The sequence below is a fragment of the Athene cunicularia genome (genome assembly GCF_003259725.1).
Source record: "Athene cunicularia isolate RWA chromosome 4 unlocalized genomic scaffold, athCun1 chr4_part2, whole genome shotgun sequence".
NCBI classification, from domain to species: Eukaryota; Metazoa; Chordata; class Aves; order Strigiformes; family Strigidae; genus Athene; species Athene cunicularia.
Genome location: NW_020799099.1, coordinates 25,614,854 through 25,640,795, shown reverse-complemented (window position 1 = coordinate 25,640,795; position 25,942 = coordinate 25,614,854). Strand labels below are relative to the sequence as shown.

General features: G+C 39.9%; 1 protein-coding gene across 1 annotated transcript in view; it reads left to right on the top strand.

The window, feature by feature from the left end:
- DCHS2 (dachsous cadherin-related 2) overlaps window positions 1–25,942 on the top strand; it is a 75,556-nt gene that overhangs the window by 6,243 nt on the left and 43,371 nt on the right. The window contains exons 3-6 of the mRNA XM_026847954.1: window positions 3,687–3,918; window positions 21,658–21,894; window positions 23,297–24,316; window positions 25,727–25,914. Of these exons, the coding sequence (XP_026703755.1) occupies window positions 3,687–3,918; window positions 21,658–21,894; window positions 23,297–24,316; window positions 25,727–25,914 (1,677 nt within the window). The remainder of the gene's footprint in view (window positions 1–3,686; window positions 3,919–21,657; window positions 21,895–23,296; window positions 24,317–25,726; window positions 25,915–25,942) is intronic.

Genomic DNA, 25,942 nt, shown 5'->3' with positions numbered 1-25,942 from the left:
ACACTCTCAGTCAAAGCTTCTGAAGAAGTTAAGGCTTTTGAAATAATTGGTGATGTCTCTCCATTTTGACTTCAGGTGACACACTTTTTAGGTTTAACACACACTCACACACACACACACACACACACACACCCCACCCCAAATGTCTTCATGTCAAAGATCCTGAATATCAGTTTAGTTTGGAACAAAAATTTGACAGCACAGTTCACTGACAAAAATGTTGGATGCTGTTGTGGAAATCTTGATGCATTAAGCATTTTACAGCATCAAGATGAAAAAATGCAACTATTCAAAATAGCACCATTTCTACTTATTAAGCTAAAGAGTGTCTCCTGCCAAAGGCAGGATAATAGGTGGTTTTTTTTGAGACATAGTAAAGAGGTGCACTAATAGCTTTATATTTTCACACAAATTTGTTCCTGCCAATGTAAAGAAAATATTACTTAAGTTTTTTTGACTTGATGGTAGTTTCTTATGTTCCCTTTTTGTTCCACAGGACACAAAACTCTCAGGAGTCTGACAAGCTGTTGTAATTGTGACTCTTTGTTGCATTTAACAGCACAACAGTAGTTAAAAATACTCGAATACTTGAGAAAAGGGATTTTAAAATTAACTGTGGCTTTCTGTTGCTTGTAACGTGTTTTGACAAATGTAATTTTCTGTCAGCAACAGACTTGTTTAAATCAGCCGTTGTATTTTGGAAGATCTACTATGTCGTGCTTGCTTGTGAGCAGATGAAGTATATCCATGTGGTTAGAAATAGAAGCAGTTTGTTAGTTCTCACTTGGGACAATACTTAAATTTTCATAGCCAGAGCAAGAACTGGGCCATAACCAGTTAATTTTGTAAGTTAGCAAGTTAGTATCGTATCTGACTCATGTGTGAGGGGATACACTCCTGCTTCTGGAGAAGAAGGATCTGTCTCCATCATAACACTTGGTCTCTCCTCTGAGAGATTAGGTTCCTCCATATACTTAGAATTGATCACTTTCCAAAGACTTTGCAGTCTTTACACAACTCCATAGGATAAGTACAAATTGGCTGGAAGGGGGGTTTGTGTGTTTTTAGAAATTAGGAAACATGGAAGAAGCAGTTTAATACAAGCTCTCATGAGATTGTGCAATTTGGTTTCCTGCTGTTCCAACCATCTTTTTAGATGCGTTTTATTCTTAACCTCACTTCTTCCTTGGCCTTCTTTCCTTAAAAATGTTTCTGATTTCTGTCCCAAAGTACCTGAAAGCTGTGGAGTTGCAGAGCATTTCCTGACAGTGAACAGAGCACATGGGCCCCCTGCTTTTAGCTCCTGTGCAGCGATTTCCTTCTCAGGGAAACCAAGGTATTGAGGAAGGGACTCACTCTGAAGTGGAGTTGGGGTGTTGTTAGTGAGCCTACTAGATCTGCACATCTTGGCTTCTCCATATTGGCTCAGGGTTTCATGGCTGTCTCAGTACTTTTGAGGTTGATGCTAGCCCAGTAACCTTCACAGTTATGGTCCCCGGCACGTGTCCTGGCTGCCTCCACAAGCAGCATGAGCCCTGGAAGCATGCCATGCCTTATTTTCTTCAGAAGAAAACCCAAGCATTCAGGATGATGTGGGCCAGATCTCCTAGTTTGTGGGGGAAACATAGATATGTGATGCACAAGATCATCTTAATTTTCTGCATACTTGAGCTTCCATAGGAATGTCACTGTCACCTAACAGAGGTAATATTACTACAGGGAAGAATAAACCAAAATGGAATAAAGCAAAAATCCCTGTGTAAATGTGGAAGAGAATACTGGTAGTATTTTTTTGCCAAAAGTACATCTCAACCTGTGGACATAATAAGCAAGCCCTCAAAAATAGTTTTGGTGGAGATTGTTATACTGCAGGGAAAGTCTCAAGGAGTAGTATTCAGCCTGAATCATTGGATAGTTTCATGAAGATCAGGTTTAAAAATAACTGACATGAACAATACTCGACCCAGTTTGGTGGATTGTTTTTATATATAACAGCTACTGTGACTGTAAAACTGTAAGCTTGGACTAGCTCAGCATAGCTTGTCATGTGCACATACTAACATCCGATCCGTGTCAGCAGTTTCCTAAGTGACTAACTGGTGCTAGCACAGCGTGCTTGGCGTGACTTAAGAGTACAGGATTCTTCCTCTGTATCTTAATGTACTTTGTACAGCACGTACAGTCTATATATATGTGTGCTGCTTTGTGCCTCCATTGTACCTGTCAGTGCCTCAGCATTCACCATTAGCTGTGCCAGAGTGAAGCTGCTTTCTTTTAAAAATATTAGTTGTTACAGCTGTAAAATAACCTTGGAAATATGAACCCCTCCAAAGTGATGGAGGGAGTCTGTAGGGAGCACGAGGTAGTGCCTCTGAGAAGTAAATTGCAGTTTGTTTCATTCATGACCCAGTGGGGTCTATACTTCAACACCCACAGAATTGTCTTTTTTTTTTTCCAGATTGTCACAAAATTCTGTACTTTGCCATAGCAAATCATGATTTTGCTGTAGCATAGTTTGATAAGCCAGCTTGTAGTTGCTCCTCGCTTCTCCAGTTTCACTGCAGAGCAAGGATAAACACGGTCCTGTGGCTGCCAGCGTGGTATTTCAGTGGGCTCTTGGTGGGCATCTGTAGCAGGAGCTTCAACTGTGCAGAGAGTGGTGCTGCGCCTGGGATAGGGTCACAAAGAGGTACAGTGCCAAAGCTGTGACCAAGGCCTGACTCTTTTCCCAGCTCCATGGCCAGGGAAAAGAAACAAGAGCAGAGAAGTTGAGCCAAGCCCCGTAGAAAGCGTGGTGAGACATCTTTCCCTGCAAAATCACAAACACGCTGGAAAGAATTTTATGTAATCAGTTACAAATTTTACATCAATAAATCGTTCCAGCTATGTGCTTTGCTTGAATTTGGTATTGTTCTGTCTCCATACACAAAGTGAAGGTGGGTCTGGAGACAAGCACATGCATACATACAGAGATATATATAACTACATGCACATATATACGCAAATATACGTATAGACACGCACACGCTGCATGAGCAGAACTGCTTGAATCTGCCAGAGTGGTAAATTGAGGATGGGTCTTTTAGGCAGCAGCCTGACAGGTCAGCTTTTGGCTGCCCTGCACTGCTCTGCTCCCAGTCTCTGTTCTTAGTTGTTCAATAGTTGAAAAAGCCTCATATTTGTTGTTACGATGGTCATGCTTTTAAATCTGAAGGACTCATAGACAGAAATAAGTTATTCCTGCTTTACTGGAGCACCACAGTCACCTGAGAGGCAGGTGTTTCTGGGGCAGAAAGCCCTGACTTTTGTCTGTGGAGTAAGTAGTATGTAGGCAATTGCAGCAAAAACAAGTGAAGTTTAGACTAGCAAGAATTTGATGTGTGTAGTGCTCATTAGTATTAACAAAAGTATCTTTGTGTTCAGGCCTCACTGTCATAAGAAATTGAACTTCTTTATGTGCTCAGTCAGCTTGCTGGAGTTGTTCTGAGCGTGTAACGCCTAAATGCAGTGTTTTGTCGTATTAGACACTATAAGTTGTTTTTAACGGACATTTTCATTGCTCAATGTTGTTGCAGTGTGTTTCATTTCCTAATGGTGGGCTAAAGCCAGATGTGCATCATTCTACTGTGTACACTTTTAAAATTGACCTTGTTTTTTGTTTTTTATCTTTCTGATTTATCCAACAGGGTGGGCTGAGTGCCCAAGCTTTTGTTCGCATTGAGATAGAAGATATTAATGATAATCAACCTGTTTTTGAACAAGCCGTCTATGTGACGAGCATCAGCAGTCACACACAGCCAGGAACAGAGATCATCAATGTTGTTGCCACAGACAGAGATTCAGGAATATATGGCCTTGTCACATATGAACTGGTCCCGGGAGAATTTTCTTCTTTTTTCACAGTGGATACATCCACAGGTACTATATGAGTCTACGATTCAGAAAGGCTATAATTATACAACATGTATCTTTTCCTTGACAATGCTTGCTTTTTTTTTTTTTTTTTAAATTGGGGTCATGTCATACAGGTGAAACTTGGATTCTGCTGGAAAATAATTCTAGATGAAGGTGGAGGAATTAGGTTTAACATGAAGACTTTGCATTCACTGGAATAAACAGGAGAATGGGGAACATAATACATACCAGCCCAATACAGGACAAGCAATATGCCCCTTATCCACTATTTTCAGCCATAAATCTATTCATCATTGTAAGAAATAATCAAAACATTTTTTTTTTACAATAATATTTGAATCATTCTAATTCCTGGAGAGAGGTTCAATGAAGGAGTGATGCTGAAAGTGAGAAAACAATAATGGCAAAACCAAATCTGGGTGAATTTTTCTGAAGACAGGTTGAATCTCATAGATTGAATTACTTTTCCTGTGGCCGCAAAGCAGCCCCTGTAGTCTGCTTTCTAACCTTAAGATAGTTAAGCTGATTCAGCATCAGCTGTGAAGAACATGAGTAGTGTATCTACAAATGTCCATGTGCCCTTCAGGGAGAGGTTAAATTGTAGCTACCATTTTACTGGAGAGCCAGCCCTTGCATATAAATGTATCCTGATCAGTGGTTTTGCTTTGTGATAAACATGGCACATGGGATTATTTTATATTTTTAAGAATTTTTGGGGCTATTGTGCATGTATATATGCTAGCTGTTTGGCATATGAAATGTTGCAAGGCTCTGTTCTTTCAAAATGGTGCCTATTTTCACTTTCTCACATGGTCCCAAAAATATTTTGATGAACAGAAGAAACTAATCTTCTTAAGAAGTTGGTCTGCTTGTCTTGGCTATTTCAGAATTTAACTGTGGACTTTAACTGCCTGTCAAGTCAGATTCTCTGGGATATAACTGATGACAAAAATATATAGGTCGATCAATAATTAGGGAGCTGCATCTCCACGGGCATTTAACAGGTCATTTTAAAACTGCTCCAGCAGTTGTCAGAGAGCATCCCTGTGGATCACGCTAGCAGCACTGACTTTGCAGCAGTCCTCTTTTCCTCAGATTGTGACCTTTTGGCCTTTTTTTCTATTTTTGGCACTTTGTATAGGAAAAATGTCATGCTTAATCATGAAGACCATATAGGTTTATAAATTACTACTATCTTGTGGATCTATCCTAGTGTTTTATCAAAGGCAGACCAAATTCAAGGTGAAGTTGCTTGAGGTCTTTACTGCTGACATTTCATGATGAGAAGAGCATTTAGGTCAGAGACACTATTCCCAACATTATAGTGCTTGGAATCTGATTGCACTTAATCGGATCTCCTGTGTAATTCAGGAGGTCAGATTGTGTCTAATTTTAACTTATTAATATTAATGCTGTGTGGTTTGTTTTTTCTGAAGAATATACTTTTTCCTTTTATATTCTTCCACATCTACCTACGATAGTGCTTATGCTCAGTCACTAGTTAGCAGAAGGATTTCTAAACTCTTAGCAAAAGTAAACATTATAAAGAAAATGCACATTAAAATTGCCAATTTGTCACATAGAAGTTTTGCAATCTTTGTGTGTTAAATACCTGCAAAAGCTGTCCACTATTCAGAGGGAGATGAAACAAGTGGCTCACTACTAGAGCACGGAGATTTTGATCTCTTTCCCCTTACTTCTTGTCAGGACAGTGACATTTTCCAGTTTTCATCATACTAAAGCTGTCTTGATATGCTCTGATATATGACCTAATTTAGATGTATCTCTCTCAAGGTTATGTGAGGGACTTCAGTTATGTGGGCTGCTTTTAGTGACCAGAGGGCAAGGGACAAGTATGACAAGAAATAGGAGTTCATCAGGAGGTGGATCCCCAAACCCATAAGCGAAAAAATATCATATTACAGTTTTGGTCTATGGTTTTCTGATCTTGTGGATGTGCAGTCTGTCACTGATGTGTTCTGCAGTTTTTTCTAATTTTCAATATGGCATATTCTGTTTTATCTGCTCAAAATTTTCATCATTAGAGGACCTGAAAGGAGGCACAATGATGGTGGTAGAGTCTTCCATGAATTTGCCTTACTGATAAGTTTTATTTTTTTAAATGATTAATTTTTCTCACTGATAGAGCATTTAGAAATGAAGAATGAAAATCAGTGCATTAGTCTTTTTGGCTGCTAATGTTCATTATAGCCGTTAGCATTACATGTAGAAGTGGACAGAGGTGTTTTCAGTATTAGATTTAAATGAATTAGTAGCTAATAGTTTGTCACATTACACTATGATACATTAAAATCATATGCAAGATGATGCTGTTCTCCATGGCATCTATAATTTCTGTTTCATGGCATCTAGATTGTGGATTTGAAAATTTATTTCACTGTAGTTGTCTTTGGGGATGTTTTTGGAGTGCTCTAGTGCTTTAGTGAGAAAACTCACTAAAGATTCCTGTTTTTTTTCTCCCCATTCCCTTTTTCATTTTTAAAAGAGAAATTGATGCAATAATAAAATAAAAACTGTAATCTGAATTCTTCCCTGCTGTGGCTTTCTTCTGGCTATTGCTTTGTTAAAGCAATTGTATGGATGTATCAAGAAAGCTTTAGCTTTGTGTAGAGAGCTGTGTGTACAACACAGGTTATCATACCAGCTGGTCAAACACTGACTGTATAGAATACATCAGTGGTGCTTTTGATACATAGATACTATGAGGTGAAGCTCCTTGAAGGGGCTTCATCTTTTGTTTCAAGCTCTCTGACATGTGGATGTCGTACATAGATTAAATTCATTGGGAGTGAGAAGGAAGAGCCTTTCATTGACCAGATAAATATTCCATGAAAAAGTTTTTTGAATTCTAAGAAAGTCTGTATTAGTGATATCTGTTTGCTATTTTAGCTTTTAGACACTGCATTTATTGGTTGTGACATGCTCTTATACTCGTAAATAACATTTATTGCATTTTCATTTGAGAAAAAATATTTAAATGAAGTATTTTTCATTTGATTGATGATAGACTGTCCACAGGAAAAACCACTTTAAGAACTGTGTAACTAGAAAAATGTATGGATGGGGAACTGTAAACCAGTTCCTCTGCTAGTTCGTGACTCTTGCTATCGTTTGTTTCTAATGTTGGTGTAAACAACATCTTGGCTTCATTATGTTTCCTTTTGTAGATATCTGATCCATGCATGATCTAGGAACAGCATTTGTGAATTGATTAGAACAAAGCAAGTTGAAGAGCTCTTCTGGCTAAGAAACTGTTTGAGCTGTTTATTTATTTTCCTATCATTGCCTAACAAACTATCTGAAGGACAGTGTATTTATAGTTATGGCTGAGCAGGTAATTAAAAATGTAAGTCACAGGATACAATCACAGGTGTGGCAGAAAACCTATGCAGTCCTTAACTTTAAGACTTTGGGTTTAACAGTTGAATTTATAAACTTTCATTATGTTACAAGCATTAATACTTTCCTTCACCCAAGGGTGTATAATTCATTTTTCCATTTACGTTATTGATAACCTTCTTGAGAATTGGATAAAAAGATGGTTATTATCTTACTGGAACCCTGGTTCAAGGAAGCCATTTCAAATCAACAAAATAAGTAATAGCCTTTGAAAATTATTTTGGACCAGCTTGACTTCATGTGTCAGTGTTCAGGTAAATGGTCTGTTTGTATTCTTAGAACAAGTCCCTTGCTAGCCACTGTGTGCAAAGGAGAGTCCCGTGAAGGCTAAGTAAAAGGCAGTAGCCATTGGTTTGTGTTCATTTGAAGGTATTAGTGAGTTAAACCTAGTATGAAAAGGATGTAGAGAAAGTAGCATTCACACAGTGTACATTACAGCACTATAAGCATTTAACTTAGCTTCTCTGTTTCTTTCAACTATGTAATATATTTAGGATTGTGTTTCTGTGAATCCTACCTAAATTAGATGCCTAAAACAAAGGCTATGGCCTTCCTCTGCTGTATTTTACTGACAATGTTTCTGTGAGTGTGGTGGGTTGACCCTGGCTGGACACCAGTGCCCAGCAAAGCTGCTTGATCACTCCCCTCCTCAGCTGGACCAGGGAGAGAAAATATAAAGAAAGGATCGTGGATCAAGATAAGGACAGGGAAAGATCACTCACCAGTTATAGTTACAGGCAAAACAGAATAGACTTGTGGAAATTAATTTAATTTATTGCCAGTCAAATCAGAGCAGGGTAATGAGAAATAAAATCAAAACCTGCAATGCCTTCCCTCTATCTTTCCCTTCTTCCCAGGTTCAACTTCACTCCCTATTTCTCTGTCTCCTCCCCCCCAAGTGGCACAGGGCAATGGGGAATGGGGATTGCAGTCAGTTCATCACACGTTGTCTCTGCCGCTCCTTCCTCTGCCCCAGCGTGGGGTCCCTTCCACAAGACACAGACCTCCATAAACTTCTCCAGCATGGGTCCTTCCCATGGGCTGCAGCTCTTCATGAACTGCTCCAGTGTGGGTCCCCTACGGGGTCACAAGTCCTGCCAGCAAACCTTCTCCAGCATGGGCTCCTCTCTCCATGAATCCACAGGTCCTGCCAGGAGCCCGCTCCAGCATGGACTTCCCACAGGATCACAGCCTTCTTTGGGAACATCTACCTGCTGTAGCATGGGGTTCTCCACAGGCTGCAAGGTGGATGTCTGCTCTATTGTTAACCTCTATGCACTGCAGGGGCACAGCCTGCCTCACCACGGGCTGCAGGGGAATCTCTCCTCTGGCACCTGGAGCACCTCCTCCCCCTCCTTCTTCACTGTCGTTGGTGTCTGCAGAGTTGCTTCTCTCACATATTCTCACTCCTCTTTCCCAGCTGCTGTTGTACAGCAGTTTTTTTTCCCTTATTAAATGTATTACCACAGAGGTGCTACCACCATCACTGATGGGCTCTGCCTTAGCCAGCGGTGGGTTCATCTTGGAACCGTCTGGCATTAGCTCTATTGGACAGAGGGGAAGCTTCTAGCAGCTTCTGACAGAAGCCACCCTTGTAGCCTCCACCATTACCAAAACCTTGCCATGCAAACCCAACACAGTGAGGAATTTGGAGATCTTTCCATTGACTTGAAGGTACTTGGATGAACCTTTTGTCATAATACCAGCTGTTAATTACTTAAGCCAAAAAATACATATTGAATACAACAGACGAGCCTTGTTAAAAGAACTGGTCAGTAGGTTAGCGTTACAATTTTTTTTGTAGCACAAAAGTTTCTGCAAAATGAGCATTCTTTTAAGGAAATTTTGTCTTGCTAAAAAAATTATTCATCTCCTCTGAGATGCATTCTAGTTTCTTTTTATCTGAATAGCACAGGGCATCATGCAACTAAAATGGCCTGCAAGAGATGTAGCACAGTCTAGGAGCTTAGTCCTGGAAAAATAAAAGGAGGAATACTCCTGAAGGACCGGCACATTTAAGAATGTAAGAATTATTGACTTAATCAGCCAAAAGGCAGATCTAAGTCCAGCGTCTTATGTCTTTAACAGTGCCTGTTAATGGATGCAAAAAGAGGGGTTAAGTGTAGAGCTTGTGCAGAGCAGTCCCTCCACTGATACATTTTTCTTGTTTTGGCAGTGTGCAATTTATTGCTATACCACTTCCATTACTGTACTATGGCACCATATGTAAATGCAACTTAATGTCAAACTGATTTAAAGTAAACTTTTTGATTTGGTTCAGAGCACCAGAATAGATTCATTCCAGTTAAGGATGTTGACATGTTTTGTTTTATTGAAGAAATGGAAATTTTGTTTAAGAGTCACATCTTAGGAGATCTTAATTTCATGAAAAAAAATTTTGCTTTATTTTTATTACAATACAGGTTGCAAACAAAAGTTAAAATATCAAAATTTCTTTTGGGGAAAAAAAAAAAATCCAAACTTTGCTTAACTCCCATGTATTATAAAATGTTTAATATATAGCAGATTGTAATACGGATCAAAGTAAAATGGGGATGCATCCTTTCTAAAGAAAACAAGGCCATTTTTATGATGATTAATGATGTTTTCATATAGTATTGTAGGAAAAAATAGTTTATTTTTAAACTACTTTTGGCATTTTCATACGGCATGTAGTACATTTGTTAAACATATGAAGAGGTTCACATAAATAACATTTAAAATTAGGAGTGTTTTATTTTGGAACATTTTGAGGCCACTTTTTTTTTAAACTGCAGTTTCTTCAATTACTGTTTTTCTGATCTTTCATGTGAAATTGATAGCATATTCAGAATGCTGCAAATCAGAGGAATATGCCTGAGACATTGGTTTAGCTCACTAAGTTTTCATCTTTGAAGAATTTTAAGTCACAAAGGAAAAATTATTCATCTCAGCTGAGTAATTGGTGGACATTTACCTTCACTGGGATCTCATCTAATGAGAAATCTAACATAAAGAATACAAGAAACAGTATATTCTCCTTGAAGCACAGAAAGTTTGCTGTATTAAGTGTGAGAGTGCAGATTTTGTCCGTGAAAGAAATCTGTGTAGCAGAAAATCATGAAAAAATATGCACAGTGCCAGCTCTTAATGTATGTGTATGTCTTTTATGAATAAAATCCAATAGAATTGACCATTTACAAAGAGAAAAATTCCTACAAGCTATGAGCCAAAAACTCAACCATGCATTAGTGGGGTGATATGTACCTGAGATCCGTTGTGCAGGATACAATGCAGAGCAGTTACAAAAATACTCTAGCCACTCCCCTTTTATTTAAGTCAATGTCAGATCTCAGAAGCAGAAGAAACCACCAGATGAGACAAAGAGTGAACTCCCATGGCATTGCACAGATGATGTGGGCTGATAACAAGAAAAATGGTGAAAAATAAAAAGTTATGCCCAAACATCCCATTTTTGAGGAGAGGAATAACATGGGATTCGTACAGTAAAGTTCAGTCAATCAACACTTTTCTTTGATGGAGGCTGTATGGGTCTTAAGTACATATGTAACAACGTACCCCATGTTCTCAGTTAAATAAAATAAATAAAAAAAAAGAAGGCAGCAGGTCACACAAAGAGAGCAGACAGCCTTGGCAAAAGGCCCTCACACTGTTGGACTGTTAAAATGAATGTAGTAGGGGAGTGTATGTAGTAGAAAATCAGTTTGTGAGGATTAAGATGAGCATCTGCAATGTTTTGTAATGCATTTAAGATATATTTGCTGTTCTTATATTATTGGGCTTATATTAGGGTTCATTCTGTATCTCTGCTGGAATCATGCATCTTTTGGTACAGTGCCTTCAGAGAAATATCCTCTGTGGTTACCATGGCAGTTGAGTTTTGTTATCAGGTTGTGCGCTGAGCTATTTTTGGATCTGCAGGCTAGCAGCTTGATTGAAAATGTCCTTGATTAAAAAGATGTTTTTGGAAGGCTTCAATAAGCTGAGCAAGCAAAGGTGACCTGATGGGATGGTGCGGTAGTGCTGGAGCTATTTAGATTGTGTGGGGAAGGTTCTGCCTTTGTCTGTGAAAATACAGCAGTTCACCAGGGCAGAGTCCTGCCCACTTATTGGTGTATGCTTTGATTTTTGGTGTGGGTTTTTTTTAAACTCATGTTTTATGTGGAAGTGTTCTCTTTGTATGCAGCCAGACAACAAACATACTCTGGGTTACTCTTATGTCAGATTAAAGGAAACAAAGCAAGGCAGAAACAGAGGAAATCTCCCTGCAAGAGCAAATTATGTCTCTTCAGTTATCTGTTGCTTTACTGACAAATTAGCTTTCTTTTTGCTTGTTTTGTTAGGGAAGAATTATTTAAACATGTAATAATACAACATAGATAAAGGTGCTTGTTTTTTCTTTATTAAGTTTAGCTTTGGCATCCTGTATGAGTCATAAAACCTTTGTTGTACTAACATTAGCATTGTACTAAGCAGAAAACCAACCCCAAACCCTAGTCCTGTCCTGTGAGGTTTATAGTAGGCTGAAGTAGTGAGACAGCAGTGGATTAACATGACAAATAGTTCAGTATCTCCAGGTTTCTTTTAATATGTACTGTAGAAAATGAGAGTTTTTGAGGAGCTGAATGTTAGATTTGACATTATCCTGAAGAATATGTAGCAAATAAATTTATTGAGAGTTTGAGGGGGTTTTATGTTGAAATATTATATAAAAATGGGAGGAAAAGGAGCAATCGAATGTTTAATTTGACTCAAGCATTAAAAATAAAGGAAATTAAGCAATAGATTTATGAAGTAAGCAAGGAACTGAAATCCCTAACAGTTAGGTGATTGCTGTGGTCACTAGAAAGACCCAGCTGAGTTCTTCCTTTGCTTTGAGCAACATTGCATGTGTTTGCCTCCTGGTGGGTGTTGTAATCACCAGATTAAAGTTGAAGTCATAGGACTATTTTTTGTACCCTATTAATATTTCTTTAAGCATTTTGGGCAAAGTGGTGCAGCTTCCCTGTTCAGAATAGCTGCATGTACTAGGGACTTCACAGCTAAAGCACTGCCATTTCTTGCTAAATGGGGAGCGTGAGGCTGTTCTGCTGCTGGCAGCTGGTTCAGAGTGCTACTTGCCTGGCTTGTAGCTGGTGGGGACATGTTCAGCTTGTTCAATGAAACACTTGGTTTAGAACCAATGTAGGGGTTTGGAAAGCTCTGAATGAGTCTGATCCAGCTTCTGTTTGAGACCTTTCTTTGACAGACTCTTACTGTTACGTACCTTTTCCTTAGTGATTCATCATCCCTCATGAAATCAAAAGGCAATCAAACTTTAAATACAATAGTATTAATTGGTAGAACTGTAGCTCTAAAAAAATTGCCCTTTTTAAACTCTCAGCTTCGAAAAATTATTGGAAAAAGACATTATGAATTTTTTTTAATCTGTCTGAAATTTTTAATGGGATTCATGATCCTCCTCAAGCACCTGAGGACATTTACAGAGGATGCTTTATAAATAAGTTTTTCCCTAAAACAACTGTCATGCTAACTTATTTTGTAGTAAACTTTGAACCATGCATGAAAAGCACTACTAAAATAACAATATTGTCTGTAATTAAAATTGTAAAAAAAAAAAAAAAATAATCCGAGAATTTAAAATTTTTTTTGATGTTCAGGTAGCAAATAGGCTAAACACTTCATCCAAAAAGCTGATAATGCAAATATAAGTATCACTTTGTATTTTTAAGTCCAGCCTTCCAGCCCATTGCTTTAAGTTGCAGAATTGTGTTTAACCTTTCCATGGTTAGATTGCAGATGGGAAGGCTGAAAGAGGCTAGCTTTACATGTTCATTTACCTGCCCCTGAGCACTAGGAGGCAGGTGATCTCCTAAACTAGGGGACCGTACTCTCTAGAGACAAAGAAATTTCCATGCCAAATAGTGCATTGCAAGACTTTGTCTGAAAAGCACTTACATAACATAAAACTGAGTTTAGATGATACAAAACCATTCTAATACTAGACTCATTCCCTGCCTTGTCTGACATTAGAGGCTAATGCTCAGGTGGATATTCTGCTTGTGAATAATGTATCTGCCTTAATTAGAGATTCATATTTTGTTTGTTGATGAATACTTCTTACCTCACTAAAATTGTGTGTACCTGTGGTATTATAGTAGTTTTGTGCTTCCAGGAGAGCTGCTGTGTTAAAACTGTATATATTACCTGGTGCCTTATTTTACAGATTACCAGCCTGGTTGGATTTGGATTAACTGCTCTGGAATAAACTTTGATATGCTAATCAAAGTCTTATTATTAAACACAATATGTTTAAATAGTTGTGGTTGTAGATACTGAGCTGTTTTATTTGTATTTTCATTTTAAGAGGAGCTTAGCACAAGAATCTGCTAGAGAGGGGCCACGGTTAAAAGCATTCAGCAGTGCAGGGATATGAGGTGTTTGTAAAGTGCTAATGTAGATAGGAAATAGATGCAAGTTGAACCAGTTATTTACTACAAAACCATTGAAATACTGGATACTTTCAAACTTGCAGTATTCCTCTTATTCACTGACATTCAGAACAGTGTTTGTGCCATCAAGATTAAGCTTTTAAAAGCCTCTTCCTATAATCTGAAGCAGTGCGTATGACAGCAGGTAGACTGTAAATAACAATGTAATTCCTCATTAAGTCTTTCCTTTCCCCTGATAGTTATTAAACCAGCTCTTTGAGCAGTGCATTTTGCAGAGTGTTTTTATGGTTACCATCAAGAATGCAGCTTCACTAAAACCTGCATTTTAAATACAGGTAAATTGCTAAAACTGGAACCTAAATGCGATACTAAGATTAGAGGTTGGACAATGAGTCAGATACAGTTAAATAGAAATTTCAAGCAGAAGCACCACCATTCTTCCCTAGAATGAGCTGGTTTTAATGTTAATGCAAAGTCTATACCTCTTAACTGCATTCACCTCTTGTACAATCACCCTGCCTATGCTCATCCTGAACATTTTTCTGACACATAAAAAACATATGAAAAACAAAGGTGTACTTGTGTCTCTGTGCTGAGAAGCTGGGGTGCTAGGTTGGGCAAAACGTGCTCTGAGCCGGTCAGTGGATCAGCAGTACCTACGCAGTATTAAACAGCAGATCCAGTGGCCAGTTTTGAAGGTCAGTTGGGGTGATGAACTATATGTACCCTTTTGCCATCTGCTCGCTGCCTGAGCTGTGTCAGGTCATGACAGCTGACCCATCCTAGGATGTTTGCTGAAGAAATACTGCCATCTTTTAAAGTTGTTAGGGTGTTTGGTTTTGGAGTCTTAGAGAATTCTATTGATAGTTGTTGATTTTATTCCTCTCGCTGTGTTCTGAAGTTGGTTTTTTATTTCATGAACAATGAGAAAATACTGGAAGCTATTTAAATGAATACACATTTCTAGGCAATCCAGACTTTTTTTTATTGAAGTTAGTGTGTTCTGATTTATATCTTTGCGTCTGCAGTGCTTGACTAGTGGAAAACATTTTGTTTACCTATGAATGGCTGTAAATGTAGGGCTGGTTTTTATTTTGCTTACATGAGAACCCTGAGGAATAAGAGATGATTTTCAAAGTGGTCAGCTTAGATGCATATGTGGAAATCCTGTTGGGATAAGTAGAATTATTTCTGCCATACAAATGTGCTTTTGATGAGTGAACCTAGCTTGGTTATCTATGCAGTTGTAATGTTAGGATTGAACACAGGATCACGGAAATATTTTAGGAGAATCACCATATGTATTTCTTGCCTTTAACTCTTGAGAAACAGCACTTAGCAGCTAACCTACCTGTGGAGCACAGTGCATCTCCGCAAAAATAAGAGCAGCAAAATCAAGCCCATGAGAAATTTTGTCATTGCCAGAGAATGGTGGGTGCCACAGATTCCTGTCTTTGACTAATGCATTTGCATGTTCTGGGTGAACGTTGGCACCATTTTACCTTTCATTGTTGATAGGCACAAAGTGGTGAACAAGAACTTCTTGGGAGTTAGTGCCCTGAAACACGCAGTGGGTGAGGAAGGATGAAGCAGGTCAGAGTTGACAGTCGTGATTTTGCTCTTCATTAGTACTAGCTCTCATCATACACTGAATTCCCAAAACTGTTGTAACAGTTTACACTAGCCAGTAAGCGAAGATTGTCCTGCAGCAAAATATCTCTAACTCCCAATGTGGGTGTGCTGTGCCGGTGCAGAGCTGTTCCCAAACTCAAGCCTGTGGTGGCAGTTGCTGTCATGCAGAGTCTGTCTAACATGTGTGTGCAAATCATGATAGGCACTCTTTGGGTCATGGTTTTGATTTACAAGGGTTGAAACCTGCAGCCAGTTGCAACCATGTAGGTCTAGTGAAGAAAATGAGATTGCCAAGGTGAAGTGAGGCTGGATGTTAATGATTCATCTGGTATGTAATTATATGCTTCTTCACCTGTGAAACAGAATTGATTCCAGCGCTCCTCTGCTGCAGAACAAAGAATAACCAGAGGTAAAATCTTCAAGGCACTTAAGTAATATAAGCAATAAATTAAAAAAAAAAAAGTGGGAATTAAATGTTATTAAAGGCATTAGATAAGACTATCCATATATATGGGGAGCCAAGCTGCAAGAAAGAAGGTGGCATTTTTGGTTCAGTGACTTGTGTCTGTGTGGTCCCCTGCTGGGAGCTTTGGTCTCAGTAAAATGTTCCTTACAGAGGAGCCATTTCATTATTCTCTTTCCATCGTTAGTGTTTCTAGAAACTGTTTTTCATAATGAAAGAATATATTCTGTACCACAGCAACCTAATTGTCTTTTAAGTTTTCTGAAGCCTCAAACTACAGGCTGCAAATGACTATGGTAATAACAATAATAAGCCATTGTCTTTTCTTAATTACAGAACAGGAGAGAAAGGAAAACTGTGACTCATCTTCGGCCTGTTATTTAGCACGGCATACCTCTGTTGAGTTTCTCACACCGAATGTGTGACTTTCACAGCTAGTTCCTGTTGCTTGCTGCTTGCAGTTAGCCCCATGTTTCTGCCTTTGTGATGTAGAACAAGGGGATCTCCTGCACTGTATTTCAGCAGATCAAATACACCTAACCAGCCTGCTCTGAGGTATGATGGCAACTACTTTTGACCAAAGTGTCATGAATGTTCATTTTGGTCACAGTCTGGTGTTTTTACCTAACCATTTGGAAAGTAGGATTCCAGATGCTGCTTACTTCTACGGCTTCTTTCCTGTCATATGGTGCCGTAATAGAGCCTAATGGGACATGTTCCCCAACACATGGTGGAGCTGTCCCAAATATCTGTATAGATTATATATCGCCAGACACAAACTAATGCCATGTCCTACAAATGCTGAAATAAACAAAATATATATATTTAAAAGTCAAACGGGGTTCTTAAATTTCCTGCATACTACAGTTTTGAGGCTGGAAGGAACCCTATGGAAGACATACACTTTTTACTTGGAATCTGCCACTGTTCTTAGGGTGTCCCTGGTTCTGCAAGAGAGGACTGAGTTGGCAGGATTACCTATTCCCTTCCCTCCCTAGGACACAGCAAAATAATTGAGAAGGAAAATCTTTTATCCATTTTTCTTTTCTATCTGCTTTGTGTAGCAGAAATGACATGGGTTGTGCTGTGATCTGTCTAGGTCAGCAGAGAAGTAATTTTGGTTCTGAAATATTTTTGCTCTGCCAGGTCTTCAGAGTTCCTGGACTGGAGCACTGAGTGTTCCACCCTTTGCTAGGGGATGTTCTGAAGTCACTAGTGAATGCTTTGAGAGTAAGAATTTCAACATGATGCTTTTCTGTAGCAGTTTTCCTACTCTTCACATACATCTTGAAGTATCCAAATGATATTTTTAGCCTTGTCAATAGAAAAATACCCAATTAGTCAAGCTAGTAAAATACAGTTGATTTGATTGGTTTTGTTTAATTGGACAATGACAGTGTTTAAAATCCATGTTTATATGTTTAGCCTCTGGGAGAAAAAAAGGTTAAAACTTTGAGCTACAGTCACTCAGATTACCTCAGGAAATGCCCGAAGTTTATGTTCTTGGAAGACTACTTTGTTGAGATGTCTTAACTAATTGTAAAACCTAATCATCACAAGACAAAAAAAAAGGCCAAAATAAGGTTGATTCTTGGAAGTGCATCAGTTATTGGCATAGGAACTGAATCAGCAATGAATTCTGAATCCATCTGTGTATTCGCTGGGTTTTTACTATGGTTTGTCACACTAGAGTAAGTGTCCTTTTTTAGTGGAAAGCATTCTGCCTTGATCTTGAAGAACCTTTGAATGCATTTTAGGCATATCAAGACACAGTTTGTTATTATAATGTCTTGGCAGTATAATTGGAAAGTATACTGCATGCGCATTTGAATATTTATAAGAATTTTATGTATTTTCCATTATTCTGCATAAAAATGCATTGTAGCAAATTAGTGTTGTGGCTTCACACTAAATTTTGAGAATATATATTGTAGTTGAATCATGCACTGATTCTCTTAAGGCACTTTGAGTTAAATGTAATTTTTACACTACCTGACAAATAGGACCACTAGATGTCTGCCTTGAATGCCAGATAATAATCTCTATTAAACCTGTTTTGAGAGCCAGGAAATTACAAAGATACTTCAAAATTTAAAGGATTGGTTCTTTTGAACTGCTAGAGGTTTTGTGTCTTTATTTTCCACAGAAGGACTGGTGGATGCTGTGGCGGTTGGAGGCTGATTTGGGCACAGCAATCATGAAATAATAAGAGTTCTCTATATTTAGAGAGACCAGGAGAGAAGGAAGCGGAACTGATATCCTGGACTTCCAAAGGGCTGACTTTGTCTTGTTTAAGCACCTGCTTGACAGGATCCCTTGGGGAGATGATCCTGAAGGGTATAGGGGTCCAGGAAGGCTGGGCACTCTTTAAGTCAGAAGTGTTAATGGCTCAGGAACAGGCTGTCCCCAGGTGCTGTAAGAGAAGCTGGCACCAGAGAAGACCACCCTGGCTGAACAGGGAGCTCTGGCTGCAACTCAGGGAGAAAAGGAGAGTTTACAGCCCTTGGAAGAAGGGGCTAGCCACTCACGGACTGCTTACTTTGGAAGAAGGGGCTAGCCACTCACTTACAAAGAAGCTGTGAGGATATGCAGGGTGGAAATCAGGAGATCTAAAGCCCAGCTAGAAACAAATCTGGCTTCAGCAATCAAGGACAACAAGAAATGTTTCTGTAAGAATGTCAACAGCAAAAGAAAAACCATGGAGAGCCTCCATCCCCTGCTAGACACAAGAGGAAACATGGCAACAAGTGATGAGGAAAAGGCTGAGGTGCTTAATGCCTTCTTTGCCTCAGTCTTTAATAACAAGACCAGTTGTACTGAGGGAATCCAGCCTCCTCAGCCAGAAGACAGAGACTGGGAGAACGACCCCTCACAATCCAGGAGGAGAGAATCAGTCACCTACTGCATCCCATAGACACACACAAGTCTATGGGACCCGATGGGAAACACCCGAGGGTGCTGAAGGAGCTGGCTGGGGTGCTCGCCAAGCCGCGTTCCATCATTCACCAGCAGTCCTGGCTGACCAGGGAGGTCCCGGCAGATTGGAAATTGGCCAGTGTGACGCCTATCTATAAGAAGGGTCAGAAGGGTGATCTGGGAAATTACAGGCCTGTCAGCTTGACTTGGGTGCCTGGGAAGCTGATGGAGCAGCTCATCCTGAGTATCATCACACAGCACATGAGGGACAACCAGATGATCAGGCCCAGTCAGCATGGGTTTATGAAAGGCAGGTCCTGCCTGATAAACCTGATCTCCTTCTATGATAGGGTGACCTGCTCATTGGATGAGGGAAAGGCTGTGGATGTAGTTTACCTTGACTTTAGTAAGGCCTTTGACACCATTTCCCACAGCATTCTCCTGGTGAAACTGGCTGCTCGAGGCTTGGATGGGCACACACTTTGCTGGGTAAAAAATTGGCTGTATGGCTGGGCCCAAAGAGTTGTGGTGAATGGAGTTAAATCCAGTTGGCGGCCGGTCACGAGTGGTGTCCCCCAGGGCTCGGTTTTGGGGCCACTCCTGTTTAACATCTTTATTGATGATCTAGATGAGGGGATCGAGTGCACCCTCAGTCAGTTTGCAGATGACACCCAGTTGGGTGGGAGTGTTGATCTGCTCGAGGGTAGGGAGGCTCTGCAGAGAGACCTGGACAGGCTGGAGCCATGGGCTGAGGCCAACTGGAGGAGTTTCCATAAGGCCAAATGCCGGGGGCTGCCCTTGGGCCACAACAACCCCCAGCAGGGCTACAGGCTTGGGGAGGAGTGGCTGGAGAGCTGCCAGTCAGAGAGGGACCTGGGAGTATTGATTGACAGCCCGATGAACAGGAGCCAGCAGTGTGCCCAGGTGGCCAAGAAGGCCAATGGCATCCTGGCTTGTGTCAGCAATAGCGTGGCCAGCAGGGACAGGGAAGGGATCTGACCCCTGTACTCGGCACTGGGGAGGCCGCCCCTCGATTCCTGTGTTCAGTTTTGGGCCCCTCACTACAAAAAGGACATTGAATGACTCGAGCGTGTCCAGAGAAAGGCAACGGAGCTGGTGCAGGGTCTGGAGCACAGGTCGTACGAGGAACGGCTGAGGGAACTGGGGGTGTTTAGTCTGGAGAAGAGGAGGCTGAGGGGAGACCTCATCACCCTCTACAGCTCCCTGAAAGGAGGTTGCAGAGAGCTGGGGGTGAGTCTCTTGAACCAAGTAACAAGCGATAGGACAACAAGAGAATGGCCTCAAATTGCACCAGGAAAGATTTAGACTGGATATTAGGAAGTATTTCTTTCCAGAAGGTGTTGGAATGGGCTGCCCAGGGCAGTGGTGGAGTCCCCATCCTTGGAGGTGTTTAAAAGTCGAGTCGACATAGCGCTGAGGGATATGGTGTAGCTGAGAACTGTCAGTGTTAAGTTAATGATTGGACTAGATAATCTTCAAGGTCTTTTCTAACCTAGATGATTCTGTGATTTACCAGCTTCTACAAAAAGCATAGGCAGTGTCTTAAAAATATTTGTTGGTATGTAGAGAGTTGTCCGTATTAGTTGGATCATTTTGAGCTTGCTACAAACTTACTGCTTAGCTCACTGCAATTTTATTGTTTAGTGTATATTTAGTTAAACCCAGACATTGCAAAGAAAAATTTTCTTGCATTTTATCACCTTGTCTTAATTTTTCTGTTGAAAATGTTACTTCACAAATAGCTTTCCATTTGTTGCAAAATCTGTGACCATCAAAGGGTCTTCGAATATTGAGGCATTTTTGTCACTGCAAAATAAATGCAAGTGTTTATCCTCCTGCTCAACGATAGAGAAGATGCTGGAAAGGATAAGACAAAACAGTATTAATGTTCTCTAGCATGTAACTATGTTTCCTTATTTATTCTACCTGGCTGAAAGCCCCTGATCTTTGACTGTGTGTCTCAGGTTATAATTGAGTTATACAATTGATGAGGTAACATGCATAACCGTGATCAGCTGTATCGCTCTATGATTTGGTGTGCCCCCCCTAAATCTTTTAAGTATTCATGTTCACTTTATCTAGATGAGACATTTCAGAGTCCTCTAAAGGCTAATGATTTATTTGTGGTCTTATATCTTAATTCATAAATCCTTAATTTGCCTGCAAAGGACAATGTCTCTCACAGAATAATTAACAAGTATTAGTTTTGGATATTTGTGGACTGTTATGAACATCCTATAGAGAGCTATGGTTTGGATGTAATTCCCATTACTGAGACTGAAGTCTTCGCTCAAACAAAGCTCTCTGACATTCATAAAAGCTTTTACTGCAGGAAGAGATGGGACAGGATTCCAGCCTGTTCATTCTTTCTATCCATACTATCATCTTAGGTAGTAATTGTTAGATGTGGGTTTCTGTAGTAATATGAAGAGTATTTTAAAACTGAGTACAATTACCTGATATTACTGAAAACTTATTTTAGCATAAGTTGGAAGAGAATGTATTTGGAGTCATCTAGTCTCATTCATCAGAGTTAAAGGATGCAAACGTATTTATCTTGAGGAAGGCACATCCAAAGTTCTGTATTTCTGGACAGAGCATTGCATTTTCTTTTCCAAAAATTACTTATTTCATGTAATTTATATAAAACATAATTGTTAGCAGCTTGCAAATTCAAGAGACAGAATTTACTGTTAAAAGGTATTTTATCAGAAACTTATTATCAGACAGCAGGTGAGATACTTTCTACAGAGCCCATTGCTACTAAGATTTGTACTTTGGGGCTTCAACCCTGTTTGTGTGGATGTTTTATTTGTGGACTTTTCTGTATACTTCCAGGAATTATTTACTTGATCTCAACTCTTGGCCACCTGGCACATTCTGCTCTCTTCTTGACTGTTTCTGCACGGGATGGGGGTGGCCTTTCTTCTGCCACCAATGCAGCTGTCACGGTAAACATCCTTCAGTCTGCTTCAGCCCCTGCCATATTTGAGAGATCCCGATATGTTTTTTCTGTTCCCGAAGATGTACCTGAAGACAGCCTGATTGGCACCATAAAGGCCAGAGAGCCTCCAAGTAAGTTGCATACTCAGAGATTACATTGCATTTTTTTGTGACCATTAGCTGGGAATATCTGCAGATCTTTTTTTTTTTTTTTTTTTTTTTTTCAAACTTTCATATCTTCTCAGCCTGAGCATTAAATGGTATTTACTGTTAGTATTTACAGCAACTGATGTTATCACTGCTGTATCAGGATGCTCTTTAGAACAGGTGGAGATTCATGGTACGCTCCTTGGTGGTTCATGGGGATTGGCAACTGCCTTCATTTTCTTCCAGATGGATTTCTATAACTGTAAATGGGAGATGGGGAGCATGTTATGAATGTGTAAGGAAGGATCTATGTGATGGTGTGGCTTGTGTTAAAGCATTAGCCGTGCAAGACAAATCTCAGAACAATACTCATGATCAGAGAGTATTCAGAAGTTTCAGAGAATCTATATGAACTGCTGCTGCTGCTGAAAACAAAACAAAACACCCTCCTCCCCCCCCCCAATCCAAATCAACCAAACAAAAAAAAATTCCCACATTTTCCCAAATCAAGTGGTAAAGTCCAGATGAATGTTTATGTGACCTATTGAAAATGTATTTAATCCATTTGATTCCTTTAACATTTTTAGAGAGAAATAGGTTAGCTCATGCCAGGCCTCAGTATAATAAAAGATGCTGTCCTGCGAGCCATATATATTTGGTTCTTATGCAGAACAGTGGGAGCCATGAGTCCATGTACCAGCTTGATGATGGATCTGTACATGTAAGGTGGTATAGGAAGAGATTTTATACAAGCTTGAATAGTCAGGTCCTGCCATTTTTTCTTCTTGGAAGGACAGTGCATTGACCACTGTCCTCAGGGTGAGGTAGCATCTGTAGTGCAGCCTTGGTCATATGCCTGAACCTTTAGATATATTTTGGTTTAGGCAGCATCTGATGTATAAGGGTTATAGCAATGGTCATCCATGAACTGTAAGTTCAGTAAAATGTAGTTCTTTCAGAGAAGTGCCACCTGTTTCATTCCTTGCTGTAGTGAATGCCTGCGTGCAGTGAAATTACTCCCATAAGACTAATTTATAGGAGTGTTTTTTCTATACTTTGGATCAGGGAAAAACAAGAGGCTATTATACTACTTTCTCTGTAGAGTTTTATCATACCAGTGAGATGAAAATCAAGTGGTGCACAAGTGGACAAACTATACAGTCAGATCAAGCCTGTACAGTATTTATTTTGTTTTTTTTTTTTTTACCTAAGGGCTCCAGGGACAGGAAGAAGGAAGCATAAGAAGCCCAGGGAAGTCAAACATCTGTGTAGCTTACACTCACTTCACTGAATTTAAGAGCATGCATACTTCACAGATGTTCTTACCAAACTTCATGTTATCACTCTCATATTATTTTACACTTTTTGTTGTTATTTCCATTTCTAGATTCTTTAGAAGTGGTTTCTTACAGAATTTCCTCTGGTGATCCACATGGAAGATTCTCTATTGACCCCCAGTTTGGTATTATCCGCACCAAAAAACAGCTTGACCATGAAATTCAGTCTGTTGTGGTGCTCACTGTTCAGTCACAGTTGGGTAACTCCCCTGTCTACAGTAGCACCCAAGTCAACATATCTGTGATAGATGTTAATGACAATCCTCCAGTATTTCTTGCCAAATCTGATAAGGTAACTATTTCACATACCCAGCCTGCTGGCACTGCTGTCTACATTGCTCATGCAGAAGACAAAGACAGTGGCTTAAATGGGGCAATCAAATACAGTATTGCAAGCAAGCAGTCAAATGTGTTTAGCATTGATCCAAGCCTTGGAGTAGTAAACCTCACCAGGACAGTGTTTGCAGATAAGCGGCAGGAGTATACTCTACACATAGCAGCTGAAGACTGTGGAAGTCCTCCTCTGACTTCTTTGCTGATGTTGACGGTAGTTATTGAAGAGCAGATGATGGGCCCTGCTTTGGTTTTTCAAAACTTGGTGTATCAAGTAGAAATCAGTGAAGCTACCTCTCCAGGTGCCCAGATCCTTCAGGTTCAAGCCTACTCACTTGATCCACACAGCGTTGCCTCCAAGCTGATTTACTCCTTAGAGCCTAGCACAGATTCTGTTGCATTCAGAATCAGCTCTGACACTGGTTGGATTTATCTTCGGAAACATCTGAACTATGAATGTGCACAGATCCTAAGTTTTAGAGCTCTGGTCAGCACCTCCAAGGACAAAAACCTCAGACAAAATGCAAGTACATCGGTAATAGTTAATGTCCTGGATGAAAATGATAATTCTCCCATGTTCGTGCGTGAGAGCTACTTCTTTGAACTGGAGGAAAATCCAATTCCCTGGGGTGTGGTTGGCACCATTACAGCTGTTGACAAAGACTCTGGAAGAAATGGACAACTTTCCTATTTCCTCTTGTCTGATGGAAAGTATTTCAAGATGAATTCCAACACAGGTAGCATTTTATGATTTCTAATCTGCCTAATATTGCTTTTGGAAAGCAGTTTTCCCTCAGGGAATGGAAGTAAAGTGTAAAGCTTTCAGGAACTTTGGTGAATCTCATGGGTTGATATATGAATATTATAACTCAGAGCTTCACAATTTGGGGAATTAAATAAATCTAATACATGTTCATGAAAAATGAACTAACCCTTAGGATTTGATTTTTTTCATGACTTCATTCTGGTCACTTGGTCATAAATTTTTGGTATTTGACTGGAACAAATTAGAAGTTGTTTTAAGTTATAGCTTCGATAGTTCATATGAAGAACTTAATTGTTTGTGATCAAGTGCAGTTGAAAAGTTCCAATCAACCGTAAGTAACTAAAGGTAACTATGATATTTGACAGCTACAGTGATTTCAAATATTTGTGAAAACTTCTGTAAATTACATCAAAACTGAGTTCGTGTTGTACATGGCTCCACAGAAATTGAATTGGCTGAGAAATTTTTCACTGCACAGGGTGTACTCTGCAGTGAATCACAAATGCCTTGAGTAATAGATACTATGTCCACATAGTATAACCCCACAGAGCACAGCATGGACAGCCCAGAGGAAGGGAATCCTGTAAAGAACACAGACACTGTAGATAATCCAGTTTAGCAAAATTATAAATAGCAAGCAAAGATCTACTGTTTAAAATTCCTGTTCCCAGATGTCCTGTCCTCATGGGGAGTGAACAGGCTCTCCCAGACTTTGTCTTGTATGAATCTAAAAATAAATCTGTCATTTCAAAGCAGGTTTCTGTTGAGTACATTTATGGAAGTTTAAAGGCAAACTGAGTACTAGGAGTTAACCAAGAAGATCTTAAAATAATATGTGGTTATCTATGCAAAGGACTTTGGTCAACCGCAAATCTACAGCTGTATTGTTTGTTTGAGCAGATGGAGAGAAGATTGGGTCAGATTTATTCACTGGGTTAACCAGAATGTGTAGGAGATGTAAGGCTTCCTGATTAATGTACAGACATTGTGTTGAGAATTTCCTAACCCGAGGGCATAATAAAGGCCGTTTGTCAGCAGTTAAAACCCAGTGCTCATGTATTATCTGTCCTGAAGTGTGGTGAAGAAAAGGCCAGATGGATTTCTCTGAAAGGTCAGCGTGTTGGTTCATACTCTTTTAAACCTTTGCTCTGGGGCATCCGCTGTATGGTAAAGGATGTAATATGATGCTAAAATGATTGACGGAATGTTATTATGGAATGGAGCTTGGAAGACTGGTGTTTTAATATCAGCAGGAAGGTGTCTCAGAAGACTTGTATCATTATTTCACATGAAATTCAGTGTGTAATTGCATGTAGTAAGATGCATGCTAACATATAGTACATATCTAACTCCCTCTCTCCTTTGTTTCTTTGTCCCTCAGGTGAAATCATAAACTGGGTTGCACTAGACCGTGAAAAACAAGCTCACCACCAGCTGACCGTGCTAGTGACCGACCACGGGTCACCGCAGCTTAACGCCACAGCAGCCGTGTACATCGCGGTGAGGGACCGCAACGACAACGAGCCCCTCTTCCCTCAGGCGCCCCCCGGGCAGGAGCTGCGGCTCCAGGTGGGTGCTGCCAAGGGCGCTGCCTGCC